At 45.3% G+C, this 15000-nt stretch overlaps 2 protein-coding genes across 2 annotated transcripts in view; both read left to right on the top strand.

Moving 5' to 3' along the window:
* LOC121700216 overlaps positions 1-15000 on the top strand; it is a 1725899-nt gene that overhangs the window by 1538019 nt on the left and 172880 nt on the right.
* LOC121700232 (neuronal pentraxin receptor-like) overlaps positions 11573-15000 on the top strand; it is a 10641-nt gene continuing 7213 nt past the window's right edge. The window contains exons 1-2 of the mRNA XM_042083085.1: positions 11573-12710; positions 13649-13907. Of these exons, the coding sequence (XP_041939019.1) occupies positions 12027-12710; positions 13649-13907 (943 nt within the window). The 5' untranslated portion in view covers positions 11573-12026. The remainder of the gene's footprint in view (positions 12711-13648; positions 13908-15000) is intronic.

Here is a 15000-nt window from a genome sequence, read left to right as displayed (position 1 = left end):
CAACACACATCCTGCTCACTGAGGGGGCCCACAGATACCTTACAACACACATCCTGCTCACTGAGGGGGCCCACAGATACCTTACAACACACATCCTGCTCACTGAGGGGGCCCACAGATACCTTTCAACACACATCCTGCTCACTGAGGGGGCCCACAGAGGGAGCTTACAACACACATCCTGCTCACTGAGGGGGCCCACAGATACCTTACAACACACATCCTGCTCACTGAGGGGGCCCACAGAGGGAGCTTTCAACACACATCCTGCTCACTGAGGGGGCCCACAGATACCTTACAACACACATCCTGCTCACTGAGGGGGCCCACAGATACCTTACAACACACATCCTGCTCACTGAGGGGGCCCACAGAGGGAGCTTTCAACACACATCCTGCTCACTGAGGGGGCCCACAGAGGGAGCTTTCAACACACATCCTGCTCACTGAGGGGGCCCACAGAGGGAGCTTTCAACACACATCCTGCTCACTGAGGGGGCCCACAGAGGGAGCTTTCAACACACATCCTGCTCACTGAGGGGGCCCACAGAGGGAGCTTACAACACACATCCTGCTCACTGAGGGGGCCCACAGAGGGAGCTTTCAGGGACCAAGAGGAATGAAGGGAACCATATTCTCATAGCACATATGTGTGGTTAAGCTAAACATTTCATTAAATGACAAACTTATATGAAAATGATACCACATGCCCACTCACACCCAACACACACACACACACACACACAGAGAGAGAGGAGGGGGATTTGACAGGAAGCCTTGTGTGGGTTTCAGTGGGAACCAGAAGCTTTAGACGGTGACACACACTAGGATAATCTCCCGGAGTTCGGCGAGTTCACCTGAGGGAGGAATGCCTGAGCTGGTTTGGGGTTCCTCACAGCGCTCAATAACTTATGGGAATAGTGCATGGCGGCTGAAATAGCACTTCACAAGGCAGTAATGGAAGTATGTATTTTTTAAAGCGTGCTGCAGATTGCCATGTCAGAGTGTGATGTGGGAGATGAAAGACTGTTAAAGGGGCTCTTGACAGTCAATTGCCCCCCCCCCCCCCCCCCCCCCACCTGACTTGCCTCCTCTCATGGTCTATTATCAGCACAGAACATCTGCCAGTCATCCACTAATGGAGAGATGCTTTGTTTACTTCCTGCTTTTGGATGCCTCAGGTCTATCTCTCCTTCCCTCTCTCTGGGCGGTTCTCTTGCCCTGGCTATCTATCTCTTCCTCCTCCTCCTCCATCTCTCATTCTCTCTCTTTCTCCTCCATCTCTCATTCTATCTCTAGAGTCTATCTCTCCCTGCTCAGTCTGTTTCTCTCACCATTTTTTACTCTCACTCAGTCACCCTCTCTGTCTCTAACCCCCCCCCCCCCCCCCCTCTCTCTCCCCCTCTCTCTCTGACTCTCTCACACTCTCCTTGTCTCTCAGGTGGAAATTTCCTGTAGCCTGGGGCCCTGTGGCATACTGTGTAATAAGCACACCATTCACCCAGCACACACACACACACACACACACACAGACACACACACACATATGCAGCACACGTGCACACAGTCACACACACACACTCACACTGAAAGATAAGTGCACCATACACCCTGCCATGCTGCTCAGTTACTTTCTCCTGCCTCCTGCGTGCGCTATTATGCTTGCACACACACACACACACACACACACACACACACACATACATACATACAAAAACACAGTCAAACTTACATACACACACATTTAAGGATTTAAGTTACATGAATCCCAACCAAAATAATTTCTGATTTGAACTTATTAATTGATAATTGTGTTTTTCTTTGCCTGTTGCCTGGTTTTGTAATTGTATAATAATGAATTGAGATTTCTTGAGATATTATTTTTTGTTGAGATTATGCAAGTGTGTTTGTCATGCTTTAATTGTACATTGGACTAGAGATTGACATTGTGTGTTTAGGATGCACGTTGGACTTGAGATTGACAGGTGTGTTGTTTAGGATGTGTCCAGGTGATGGGTACAGCGAGGTGAGCTCGTGTGTGGGTACCCAGGTGGACGCCACATGATGATGTGTACCAGGCCAGTGTGAACTGGTTTTGCTCCTGTCAGTGCGGTTACATGCAAACAAACAATCGGATTGTTCCAGTCTGATTACGCTCTTTCCCCCGATTAAAACATGTCATGTAAATTGTGTCATTGGATTGAAATCTATTTTTTATGAAGTCCAAATAAATAATATGGAGTATTCGATTTCAATCTGTCATGTAACCAATACTCTTTTAGTTGATGTTTAGTTGAATGAAGATGTGTCATCACTAGTTGGCTGAGCATGTAAAGTGGGATATTCTTGTCTGTATTTTGATAGTAATCAGATTGGTGTTTTGATCAGATGAATCAGATTGTTCTGCGCATGTGACCGTACTGAGTGTCCTCAGCAGTATTAATATTAAACACCTCTTCGGTCGCCATGGAAACACGCTCAGGCCAAACCCAGCCCTTCAGTAGCGTCCAAGCTCATTGGGGAGTTCTTGGACCGCCTCAGATAACTGACTGTGACTTCCTCATCCCCCCCCCCCCCATGCCAGCATGATTGGCATTGCCCCGTGGTTCTGTGTGTGTGTGTGTCCGTGTGCCCGCCTGCGTCCTGGTAAGATGAGATGGCGTGTGCGAGGGCTCTGTGTGACTCTCGGTCTCTTAAGAGCGTTTGCTCCCCGACACGTTAGAGAGAAGAAGAGAGATGATCTGGCCTCCCTGGCCTGCCGTGCCACGTCTCATGACTCATTCAGGAGCGTGACGCATTAGAATGCTGCTCAGCGGGGCTCACTCCCATCGCCCGCGCTCCCCGAGCCCATCTCACACACGCACACACACACCACCACGTGTCTGACTATATCCCTGAGGATCCTCTGCCAGAAAATTCCCTGTTGTGATATCTCGCCTTCCCCCAGATGAGGCCGGCTCTCTCAGCCTGCAACTAGCCGCCATGTTCTCACTGCTCAAATGATGACCCTCACTAGGCAATAACCTCCCCTGCTCAGCCTGGGCAGCTGTGGCCTACTGGTTAGCGCTTCGGACTTCTAACCGGAGGGTTGCCGGTTCGAACCCCGACTGGTATGCACAGCTGAAGTGCCCTTGAGCAAGGCACCTAACCCCTCACTGCTCCCCGAGCGCCGCTGTTGTTGCAGGCAGCTCACTGCGCCGGGATTAGTGTGTGCTTCACCTCACTGTGTGTTCACTGTGTGCTGAGTGTGTTTCACTAATTCACGGATTGGGATAAATGCAGAGACCAAATTTCCCTCACGGGATCAAAAGAGTATATATACTATACTATACTAACTAGACGCCATGTTCTCATTGCTCAAATGGTGACCCTCACTAGGCAATAACCTCCCCTGATTGGCCTTTACTAGACGCCATGTTCTCACCGCTCACATGATCTCTAGGCAATAACCTCCCCTGCCAACGTCGCGTCATGGTTTTGCGTAAATATACACGCCACTTCAGAAATAGCCAACTGGCGTGTTATCTGCACACATTTTGAGCTATCAGCGTGTATGTCAACGCCGCGTAAACATACCTGTCCCCGTAACATACCTGTCTCTCTTCCGTGTGTATATCAATGCCAAGTATACGGCGGCCTCTAGGGTTAGGTTTAAGGTTAGGTTATGGCGTTGATAAACACACAAAAATGCTATTATGCGTTAGATAACACACTAGTGGTTATTGCCGTGTCAATTCATGAGATCAGTCTGCCCCTGCTCAGCCTGTAACTAGCGCGTTCTCCCTGCCCACATGATCACTAGGCAATAACTTCCTGCTGAGTAGCAGCACCACAACATGCAATAAATCCACTAACACTGCACTGGGCCCAGACCTGCTGTAATGAAACTTGATCATGTTATTGGTTCCATATTAGTGGATGAAAAGGCTGCCATTGATTGGCCTTCCCACACCTCGACCCTTGTTTCATTGGCCAAGGAGCGACGGCAGAGCATTACTTATGGACTCAAAACTGTACAAGCACACACACACAGAATACGGAATACTAAAAAAAGGAAAACACAATATTTCATCATTACACAACAATATTACATCAGCCATTTGAAGTAAGAATTTGTTCACTCACGCTAATGAGAGCCAGTGATGCAATCATTACATACAGTATGGCCAATCAGACAATAGAATCAGACCATGAATGGGAAATTTAATTACACTATTGGTAAACATAATATTACTATTACTACTACTATTATAAACATAATTCACTATTGATCCAGCCATTTCATTGCATTAATATTCAGCTTGTTGCACTATTGAATCGTATTACAGGTGGCCCAGTGTAGGGAAAAACCTTTCTGGTCAATATTGCAGTGTAGACATTTACAAACCTGCCCAACGTTTTGATGGATTTTGTTCCCACATACCTTATCAAATGGCTATGAGGCCTTCGGAAGGAAAAGCAGTGTTAAAGCATTTTAAAGGGGACCTCATTGTCATTTCTACCATAGACTCTTTGTAATGGTCAGTTTTTTTATATATATAATATATTGAGTAGTGATATGATTTCAATTTAAATGCAGTGTACCTAACAAAAATCTGCCATTGGAAATCAGGTAGTTCAGTTGTAAATACAATGTAAAACCTGCAGCTAATATTGTATGAAATCCAATGTGCCATATTTGTTTTTAGATTACAATAAGTGCTTGTTGATAGACTCTAGACTAGTTTTGTTTCCATGTTGTTGTTGTTTTTGTTGTTTGAAGAGCCATTTGGAAACAAGCCTATTCAAGTGAATGTGTACACCTGCAGATCCTAGTAGTACCTGGGGGGTATTCCAGGTACGTGGTTTAGTGATAAACCTGGGTAACTTAACTCAGAGTAAGTGGTAAACCTCCTACAACAAGAGCCCTATGGTATTGTTTTGTTAGGAGAATGAAGCCATACAGCTCTTATATTAGGAGGTTTACCACCTACTCTGAGTTAACTAACCCAGGTTTGTCACTAAACCTCGTACTTGGAATACCCCCCTGAGCGCTCAGGACGGAATGTCCAACATAAAGCACCTTAGCCAACAGCACTTCTAGGCCTTACCTGTGCAGTGGGTTCAATGATCTAGTTTTGTATCATAACCATTAATTGCATTACGGAAGTGTTTCCTTTGTCACTGTGCATTCTCTGTATTTTGATTCTTTATTTGATGTTTGTTTACATTTTATAGTGCGAGAAAATTAGAAAACAATAAACCCGTAATGCACAGACTATTGGGAAGTGTGTTGCTTTTTATCATGCTTTTTGAAATCAATAACCATTTTAATATTTTACAAAAATTATATTCAGTGAAAACTACTCGCTCTACCTCCGTTCAATAAGCCAATAAGATATAGCATTTGTGTAGATGTTGCGCTAATCTCATCGGGTGGGATGTTTGTGTTGTGTGGTTTAGCTAACGATTCTTTCTCAGAGGGATTGTCTCATTAAGACGCAGAATGAAAACAAACGACAGCAGTTTTCTACAGCAGCTGTGAGAGCCGTGATTGCATTTGTTTACACGCCCCAAGATTTCATTAGGCTCTGGATGAGAAAGCTCTACTGGATTGGTGCAGTCGATACATTTTAAGGCGATTTCCACGCTGCATGTTATCTTGTGTTAACACAGGGTCAGTTATGTGATGCATGTTTGTTTTTACTGTCCATGCATTAGGTTGCTGTCACCTTTGTGATCCCATAGTGGAAGTGAATAACGCATGACTGGACACAAAGCTACTGTGTCACTCTGTCTGAAGGGGTCACTTCCTGTATTGATGGTAATTTTGATACCATAGAGACCCAGTCAGACCAATAGTATGAAAAATCAGGAATAGAGTTTATTTACAATGATGCGCATCAAGGGAGAGACAGCATGACTTCACCTAAAGATCCATCAGCTGCTCTAACTAGACAAGGAAATAGTTAGGGTTTAAGTATCCTTCCAGGCTGACGGGAGATGGCGTTGGTCATCCCATCTCACGTGGACTACACTGAATCAGACTCTGATTAGTGGCAACCTGGCAATCCAGAGCAGATAGCTACTGACGCAGCCATGCAGAACAGTGAAACACTGCAAAGTCATAATATTCCTGCTTATCTCTAAACACAGTCACACACAGATATACACAGGGACAGTACAGATATCATACAGTCATTACATAGAATCATACTTTTAGTATCAAAGTGACCCACTAATGAGAAATGCAGAACATTAAACCACATATTGGAATATTGGGCATAATGTTCTATTCCACTTTCTCTCAGTATCCTATTGGTCATTGAGTGTCATTGTGAAACAGAAGAGTTGGTGTCCCTTTATGGCCAGAGTGGTCTCACAGGATGGATGCTGAGCACCAGGGATGGACCGGGACTTAAAACACACTCTGGACTTTCTTCCAAATAAGCTCACTGCCATACACAGTTAACACACACACACATACACTTGCTGTCTCACATACTTCTGACGCCAGTCAAGGTATCACATTCAAAATGGTTGACAAAAATGATAATTATTGACTGGGTGCTGCTGAAGAATTTGATCCCTGTGACATACAATACTTTTGGGCCTCTGAAATGCTAGAGGGGGCAAGCTCCCTTGTGAAGACATTTTGAAAAGTAACCCCTTAAATGATGACTTCTGGTGAAACTAATTGATACATTGACTTAAATATATTACATGCATTGATATCACAATACAGCCTATACATACGTACACAGGTTGTTATGTTCAACTCATTTTAAGCAAGTCTATTGGGAGTTTGATCTCATCACATCATCACATCATAGAGGAGGCTACATCTATAGAGTAGGCCAAGCTCCTGAGCAACTATAGCAGCTTTGAATAATGTAAAGGTCACATCTGTTAAACTCACCTCAACATGACATTTACTGAGGGCAGAAAAAATAAAATCTTATAAACCTCATCTTATAGCCCAATATAAACAAAGCAACACTGTCAGGCCTATGTTTTACCTATAGTCTGTAGGCAAGGCAGGGGTAGCTCACTGTAAATAACCCCCTATAACATGTAAATGATCTGTTTACATGTTATATTCTTGTTTTTTATTTAATATTGATTTAATTATTCTTTTTTACTTATGATAACTAACCTACGCTAGACCAGCAGCAAACTGACCCTCTGAGTGTCTTATTGGGCAGCAGGGGATGTCCGCAGCGCTCCGAGGGTCGTGATTGGATGGTGAGCGGTCGACAGAAAGTGAGTGGGAGAGAGAGATGGGGCGGGGTCAGGAAACCTCGGGCCCAAACCCGTGTCCATTTCGGCCGGCACCTGGACCTGTCACCTGGACCTGTCACCTGAACCTGTCACCTGGACCTGTCACCTGAACCTGTCACCTGGACCTGTCACCTGAACCTGTCACCTGAAGATAAACATTTATTTTAAAAGAGACCCGGCGCTACACTAGACTGGTAAGAGAATTACACCTGTAGGGTGAAGCACAGAGTGGGATCTCTCTCAGGGGATCATGCAGAGAGAGCTCCTCATGAGTGTGCTGGGGGATCATGCAGAGAGAGATCCTTATGAGTGTGCTGGGGGATCAAGACTGAGAGATCCTCATGAGTGTGCTGGGGGATCAAGACTGAGAGATCCTCATGAGTGTGCTGGGGGGATCATGCAGAGAGAGATCCTCATGAGTGTGCTGGGGGATCATGCAGAGAGAGATCCTTATGAGTGTGCTGGGGGATCAAGACTGAGAGATCCTCATGAGTGTGCTGGGGGATCAAGACTGAGAGATCCTCATGAGTGTGCTGGGGGGATCATGCAGAGAGAGATCCTTATGAGTGTGCTGGGGGATCATGCAGAGAGAGATCCTCATGAGTGTGCTGGGGGGATCATGCAGAGAGAGATCCTCATGAGTGTGCTGGGGGGATCATGCAGAGAGAGATCCTTATGAGTGTGCTGGGGGATCATGCAGAGAGAGATCCTCATGAGTGTGCTGGGGGATCATGCAGAGAGAGATCCTCATGAGTGTGCTGGGGGATCATGCAGAGAGAGATCCTCATGAGTGTGCTGGGGGATCATGCAGAGAGAGATCCTCATGAGTGTGCTGGGGGAACATGCAGAGAGAGATCCTCATGAGTGTGCTGGGGGATCATGCAGAGAGAGATCCTCATGAGTGTGCTGGGGGATCATGCAGAGAGAGATCCTCATGAGTGTGCTGGGGGAACATGCAGAGAGAGATCCTCATGAGTGTGCTGGGGGATCATGCAGAGAGAGCTCCTCATGAGTGTGCTGGGGGATCATGCAGAGAGAGATCCTCATGAGTGTGCTGGGGGATCAAGCCTGAGGGATCCGTACTCATGAGTGCTGACTGACACACTCCATACACTGTCCTGGACACTGCCAGGGATATTGGCACCAGGAGTATCTGTGTGTGCATGTGTCTGCCTATGTGTGTGTGTGTGTGTGTATATGTTTGTGTGTGTGTGTGTGTGTGTATTTGTTTGTGTGTGTGTGTGTGTGTGTCTGCCTATGTGTGTGTGTGTGTATTTGTTTGTGTGTGTTTGTGTGTGTGTGTGTGTGTGTGTGTATGTGTATGTGTATTTGTTTGTGTGTGTGTGTGTCTGCCTATGTGTGTTTGTATTTGTTTGTGTGTGTGTGTGTGTGTGTGTGTGTATGTGTTTGTGTGTGTGTGTGTGTGTTTGTTTGTGTGTGGGTGTGTGTGTGTGTGTGTGTGTGTGTGTGTGTGTGTGTGGGGGGGGGGGGGGTTGATTAAGCCCTGACTAAGCCGGCGCGCTCTATCACACTCAATGGGCCAATTAGCACAGAGCGCTGGTTGCGATGTAGGGCCAGCAGGCAGTCAGTGAGGTTGTGGACCTCAACATCCCATAATGCCAGAGCTGGGGTTGCTCGTCTTTAGGGGCTCTCAATTTGGCAAACTGTGCCTGATGCCTACCTGTGCCATGTCATGGAAAATAAACAGAGATGAAGATACGCTGCCCCATGATGTGGTATGTGTACAGTAAGTGTTAAGTGTGCAGTGGTGTAGTCTATGTGATACTCAGGACTTCACTGTATTCTCACTTAAGAAGCATTAACATCTCAGTATACCCACTTACAAAGCATCACCATCTCAGTATACCACTTAAAAAGCATCACCATCTCAGTATACCCACTTAAAAATAGGGAAACGTAACATTTGGGGTTGATCACAGTATAACCACTACAGCCAACTATAGCATAGGCCCCTATCCACGACAGCTAAGAGTGTTAAGTGAATTCATCATGTGTTGTGCCTTTTTGCCTTTTTTTTTAAACATAATGTTGACATTTAGTTTTACTTTTCTGAAAGTCTCTATGATGCTACAAAAGATATGAGGCATGTGATCGTGTGGCATGTGCAATCGTTGATTCAAAACAGGCCTCTCTCACTGTGAACCTAAGAATGTTAGACTTGCGTAGTTGTGGTGTGAGCTTTCAGCTCAATTATGTCAATATAGGCCTATGATCAGGATAATTAGGATCACTGCCGCATCACTTTCATTTCAGCTGTGTAGCACCAATTCATCATTTAAAATAAATGGGCAGTTTCATTTTTGCTATCAGGAAAACAGCCTAAATGCTTCAAAGTTCCCTTTGAGTCTCGGCTCCGAAAAATAATAATGGGGTTTCCTTAGCCTGTGCTACAGCTTTCCAACAAGATTTGTGAGAATTGGACCGGTAGCTTTAGTGATATTGTTGACAGCCCTACCGCACCGCAGTAGCCTGCCCTATGGTACAGTAAATGGAAGCTTTTGATAGCGCACGCCACTAACGAAAAACGAAAAACCACCAGGACAAAACACTCAGGAGTGTAGGCTTCTCTCAAATTAAAAAAGTGTCAAATTAACCAGTGTCAAGAGAGAGCGCCAGTGGATTTGTAATTCGGTGGTGTTCTTGACTTCCGAGTGTTTGTTTAATGAGATTGCTAATGTTTTCTGACAGCTTTGCTGGCTATATCAGGAAGCTTCGTGAGCCCGCTGTGCTGTCTATGCCTGCTGTCTGTCACTGCTAAACTGCTCCACAGCAGACCGTGTGTGTGTGTGTGTGTGTGTGTGTGTGTGTGTTCTCTAGGGAGGGACGTTTATGTAACACAGCTCTATTTCTTACTGAGGGCAGCGCAGTTTTATCCAACCTTTAACACTTGAGTCCCTTTATTGATTTAATGCGAAGTGTGGGATTTTTTAAAAATGTTGACTGTTGAGTTAGTTGCCCATTCGGCCACACTGCCCCAGAAGGCTATCATATAGTCTAGTGATATCGGAACTGTTTATTTTATATTATCTTATTTTATTTGTATTATTCCTCATCAGATTTTTTGCGTGACGTGCAATAGTAGCAGTTAATATAGCCTACATTGGCCTACTGTCTAAAATTGTAAGTCTTATATCAATATTTTCATAGGCCTACAGGCTTTTGTCAGGCTACTTTTATTTTCATTAGACTTGACGGCGAAGCTCGGATTCAGTGTCATACACGTTGCAAATAAAAACTGCGGTCAGTTTGATTGCATTGATTAATTGACTCATCATAGACCTATCCGATGTAATTGCACGACAAATGAAATTGGCCTATATCTGATTTTAGGACTTGAGGCCAACACACCAACGGCAGCCTATCACAAGAGCGTGGCCTTATCTAAAATTATTAGGTTCACCTTGTATTATTGCATCATGATAACTAACTTGATGTTCAGGCCCACGGTCGGTCATTGAAGTAATAAATGACTGCGGTAGCTCCCATGTAGTCCCCGCTTACGACCACTGGGAGGCATTGTAAGCCCACGGGATATAGTGTTTTTTTATTATTATTATTGAATCTGATTTGTGTAGGTTTCATAGCGCTCAGACAAGTAAGCCCAGCGACGTTCCAACATAGTAGACGGCTGTCGAGTGACAGGATAGATGTCCACCATCCTAACCACCATCAGGGTGTTCAAATTGCACATCCAATAGGCTACACACACACACACACACACACACACACACACACACACACCCACACACACACGCAGGCACACTTTCTCACTCACTCACGCACACATCTGTCCAGTCTGCTAGTCCAGTCGACTGGACTAGTCCACTGATTGTTTAGGCTGCCTGTCTTGCTGAGATTACTGCACTTAACTCGGTTTCGGTGACCTACTACTTCGCCTGATGTCGCATTTCTAGGTTTATAACTCATAAACCTCTCTCTTTCTCTCTCCCTCTCTTTCTCTGTCCCTCACTCTCTACGACTAGACTTTCTATTTCTAAGGTATCACAACTGTTATATTATCCATCCCGTGGAAGGATGTTTTATAATAAGCCGAATTATATTGGGCTTTAATAATACATTATCGTGGTGTATTCCCTCCTCTAACAGGACAAACCTATGCAATAGGCTTAGCTAATGCATGAGACTACAATGACTACATTTGTTGTTTTTTGTTTCCTTTCAAAACAAGTGTAAACAGGTGTCAATGGGGATAATGGACACTGAAAACAAACACGTCAGTGCATTTTCCACATGCAAACACTTGGGCTAATACAGCAGTGTTTCGCATAGATTTGCAGGAGCCCGTGAATAACATCATACGAAACAGGCGTGAGAGAACGTCCTCTCCTCCCTGCCTGCTTGCCGTATGGTTGGCTACTGGGGGAGTATCCCACCCCCACTCTCCTCTCACGGTCCCAAAGGTAATTATCGGAATAGAGGGGAATGCTTAGTAGGCTACTGGGCTAGAAGAGGGAGTCTATAACGGACATCCTGCAGTTATCGTAATTTCACACATTAGATAGATAATCGATCAATTCGAAACAGTGGAGTGTCGCTATGCAAACGGACTGTTTGCGTTTACGAACTGGAGTGTTATGGTCTTAGCAGTTGGAGAAGCTCAGACGATCACTTCATTTTGCGCGCTCATAGATTTAATGTACATTTATGCGCGCTTTACTTTCTAATAATTATTGATCGGTTAAACCGCCACCCTGAAGTTCATTGTTGTTATTTTGGCCGCCGGCATGGTGGCCTTTATCGGAGCGGTCATCTGCATCATTGCTGCAGTTCACACCGGATCATCTTCGGCCGCCGTAGCTCAGCCACTGGCTGACAACCAGTCGCTTCTGTCTACGGACGCGGGTGTCCAGACTCTTGCCCCTGGGTCCGTGCCTGCGCGGGCCGGACCTGTGGACGCTCTCCACGGTCCTGAAGCCAACGGCGGGGAACCGGGGAGCGTGGAGGCACCGACCTTCTACACAGTCAGCGGTACTACCGGAGGTGGACCAGGAGGAGGGGAACAGGTGATCTACAGCCGCCTCATCTGCACTCCCATCCCCGCCGGCGAGTGCAAACCCAAAAACTTTCAGCAACAAGCGGACGACCCTACGCTGTACGCAGGCGAGGATTGGGGATACCTGCGCACCACGGCCGACGAGCTGCGACAAACCGTGCTTCAGCAGAAGGACGAGATTCTCACAGACCAACGGACCATTCGCGAGCTGACGGGGAAGCTAACCGAATGCGAGAGGGACATGGTGGTCGCTGGCAACCCCGAGAGGAGCGCGGGCATATGGGGTGGCAAACGGGACGAAGAAGACCACATCATGGTGAGAGACGAGGCGCCATCTGAAATACTCGCTGCCCGCGCTGTCCAGGAGCTGGAACAAGCCATCAATCAGCTGAAGGGCCGCATTGAAAAACTAGAGGTGGGTAATGCGACGCTGTGATTTCGTGCAGCCCGTTTCAGACTGCAGACTACCGGTGTGCATGATAGCCTACCGCGTGAGAAGTTACAAATACTGTTGGTCTGCCGGGCGTTGTTTAAACTGACACATCCTTTTTTATTCAGGATTGAAACATTGTCCTATGGGTTATTATGGGTAGAAAAAATATATAATTTTAACTCACGCCTGCCTTAAGAGATAGCAATACAATGCTATCGTGTTTTTGGTGTATGTGTATGGAAAAAAACACAAAAATCATAAAGGTGAAAGGTTAAAATGAAGCACAATCAAATGTCCCGTATAGGGCAAGTGAACTACTGAACTTTTCAGGCGGGCGCTCTGTGTTCTTATGTCCCTTTGTGATGAATTGCGTAGGCTCTGTGCACGACGCTGTTGCATTATAGGTTACATCAGGGTAGGCCCAGGGAATAATTCTCACAAGAAACAGTTATTTATTTATTTTTATGTATAAATGCTAACAAATATTTTAATATTGTTTACAGTGGCATCTGCAGTTGTTCACATTCATACGAATGTCCAACTCAGCCGCATGGCAAAGTGTTGATCGGGTTCATTGACAATAGACAGGTGCTCATTAGCCTACATTATTGTTCTAAACTGAAACTTAACATCAAACGTGCTTTGTTGTAACCATACGTTGTTTGCGTTTACAATTCTTGTACTTGCACAATCCATGTAAGCACAGGGTAGGCGTCTTTTACTGCAATCTCTCTCTCTGTCTCTCTCTCTCTCTCTCTCTCTCTCTCAGCTGGTGATATGCCTGGTCGTGCACGTCTTATCAAAATGACCAATCAGCATGCGATATTTTTACGCACAGATTCTTCAGACAGTGAAATTAGCCTCTGCGCTCCAAATTGGTCTCCATGTGCATTAAATCTCCGTTATCTCTCCCCCTGTAGTCGGAGATGGGACCTCATCCTCACAATCACACAGCCACAAGCCAGAAGCCCGCGCTCCCGACGATCCCGGCCGCCCCCAGTGGCGGCCGTGCAGAGGACGCGCCGCTGCAGGTGGAGGACCTGGAAGGGGAGCTGGAGAAGAAGATGCAGCTGCTGGAGAAGGAGCGGAAGGCCCTGCGCCAGGAGAGCATCCGTCACAGAGAGCGCATCGACCAGGGCATCAGCAGCGTCCACCAGAGGGTTACAGGGCTGGAGCAAGGTAAGAGAGAGAGAGAGAGAGAGAGAGAGAGAGAGAGAGAGTATGAGAGTGCATATATTACTTATATTTCCTAAATAATATGTGCATTGTTTATTTTTATTGTATATGCTTTATATTGTCTGCATTGTAATCATCTATACTGTATGTTATGTTGTGCATTGGCGGTCTAGGTCTTATACAGTATGTACTGCTTCAGTGGCAACATCAGCAAGAACCACATTCATTGTGGTCATCATGTGTGTACATGAAGGAGAGAGAGGAGAGAGAAAGAAAGAGAAAGAAAGAAAAAGAAAGAGAGAGAGGAGGGTAGGATAGGTGTGTGTGTGTGTGTGTGTGTGTGTGTGTGTGTGTGTGTGTGTGGTGTAATTGAGCAGTAATTGAACACAAGCAGGGATGTAGTGGTAAAATAAGAGGTGGGTAAACAATTAATTCTGTCAGGTGGACTGTGCCATACGGTATCAGAGTTTTTAAAAAGGCATGCTGAACATGTTTGATGATGGTGGAGGCTATTGTCCAATGTTTATAACGATACCAGTGGTATTAAATAGGGCTGCAGCTATCGATTCTTTTTGTAATCGATTAATCTAGCACTTTATCGATCGATTAATCGGATAATTATTTTTTGCATTTTTAAACAACCAAAACACATAATGCATAACGAAAATGACATGGCTGTAAAATGATCAAGCAATTGGCACAGAGGTATTTATTCTAACTCCAAGATTAGGCTACAAAACTAAGCCCATTTATTGCAATTTACCCATTTAGTGTTTTTAAGTGCCAGTGGCGTCAATTAAATAATGTTCAAAATGCTCTCTGTAAAATTGCAGCCTCTTGTGAATGACTTAGCTGGCCGAACAAAGCTGTCCATACTATGTTGTGAAATGCTGGGAGGGAGAAGAGGGAAAGCAATTTAATATATTAATATGTAGCCTACAACAAGTTTCATGCTGTAATCTAGACCTGACATCAACATAAATATCTGTTTTATGTAGATTTCTACACCTGCAGCATTTACCATTAGGCTACTAACAAATAATTTTACCATTAGGCTACTAAAAAATAATTTCTTCCAGTAGCAGCAACTGGAATC

Source organism: Alosa sapidissima, chromosome 24 (genome assembly GCF_018492685.1).
Source record: "Alosa sapidissima isolate fAloSap1 chromosome 24, fAloSap1.pri, whole genome shotgun sequence".
Lineage (NCBI taxonomy): Eukaryota > Metazoa > Chordata > Actinopteri > Clupeiformes > Clupeidae > Alosa > Alosa sapidissima.
The sequence above is the reverse complement of the archived record's forward strand: the minus strand, read 5'-3'. Positions and strand labels throughout refer to the sequence as shown.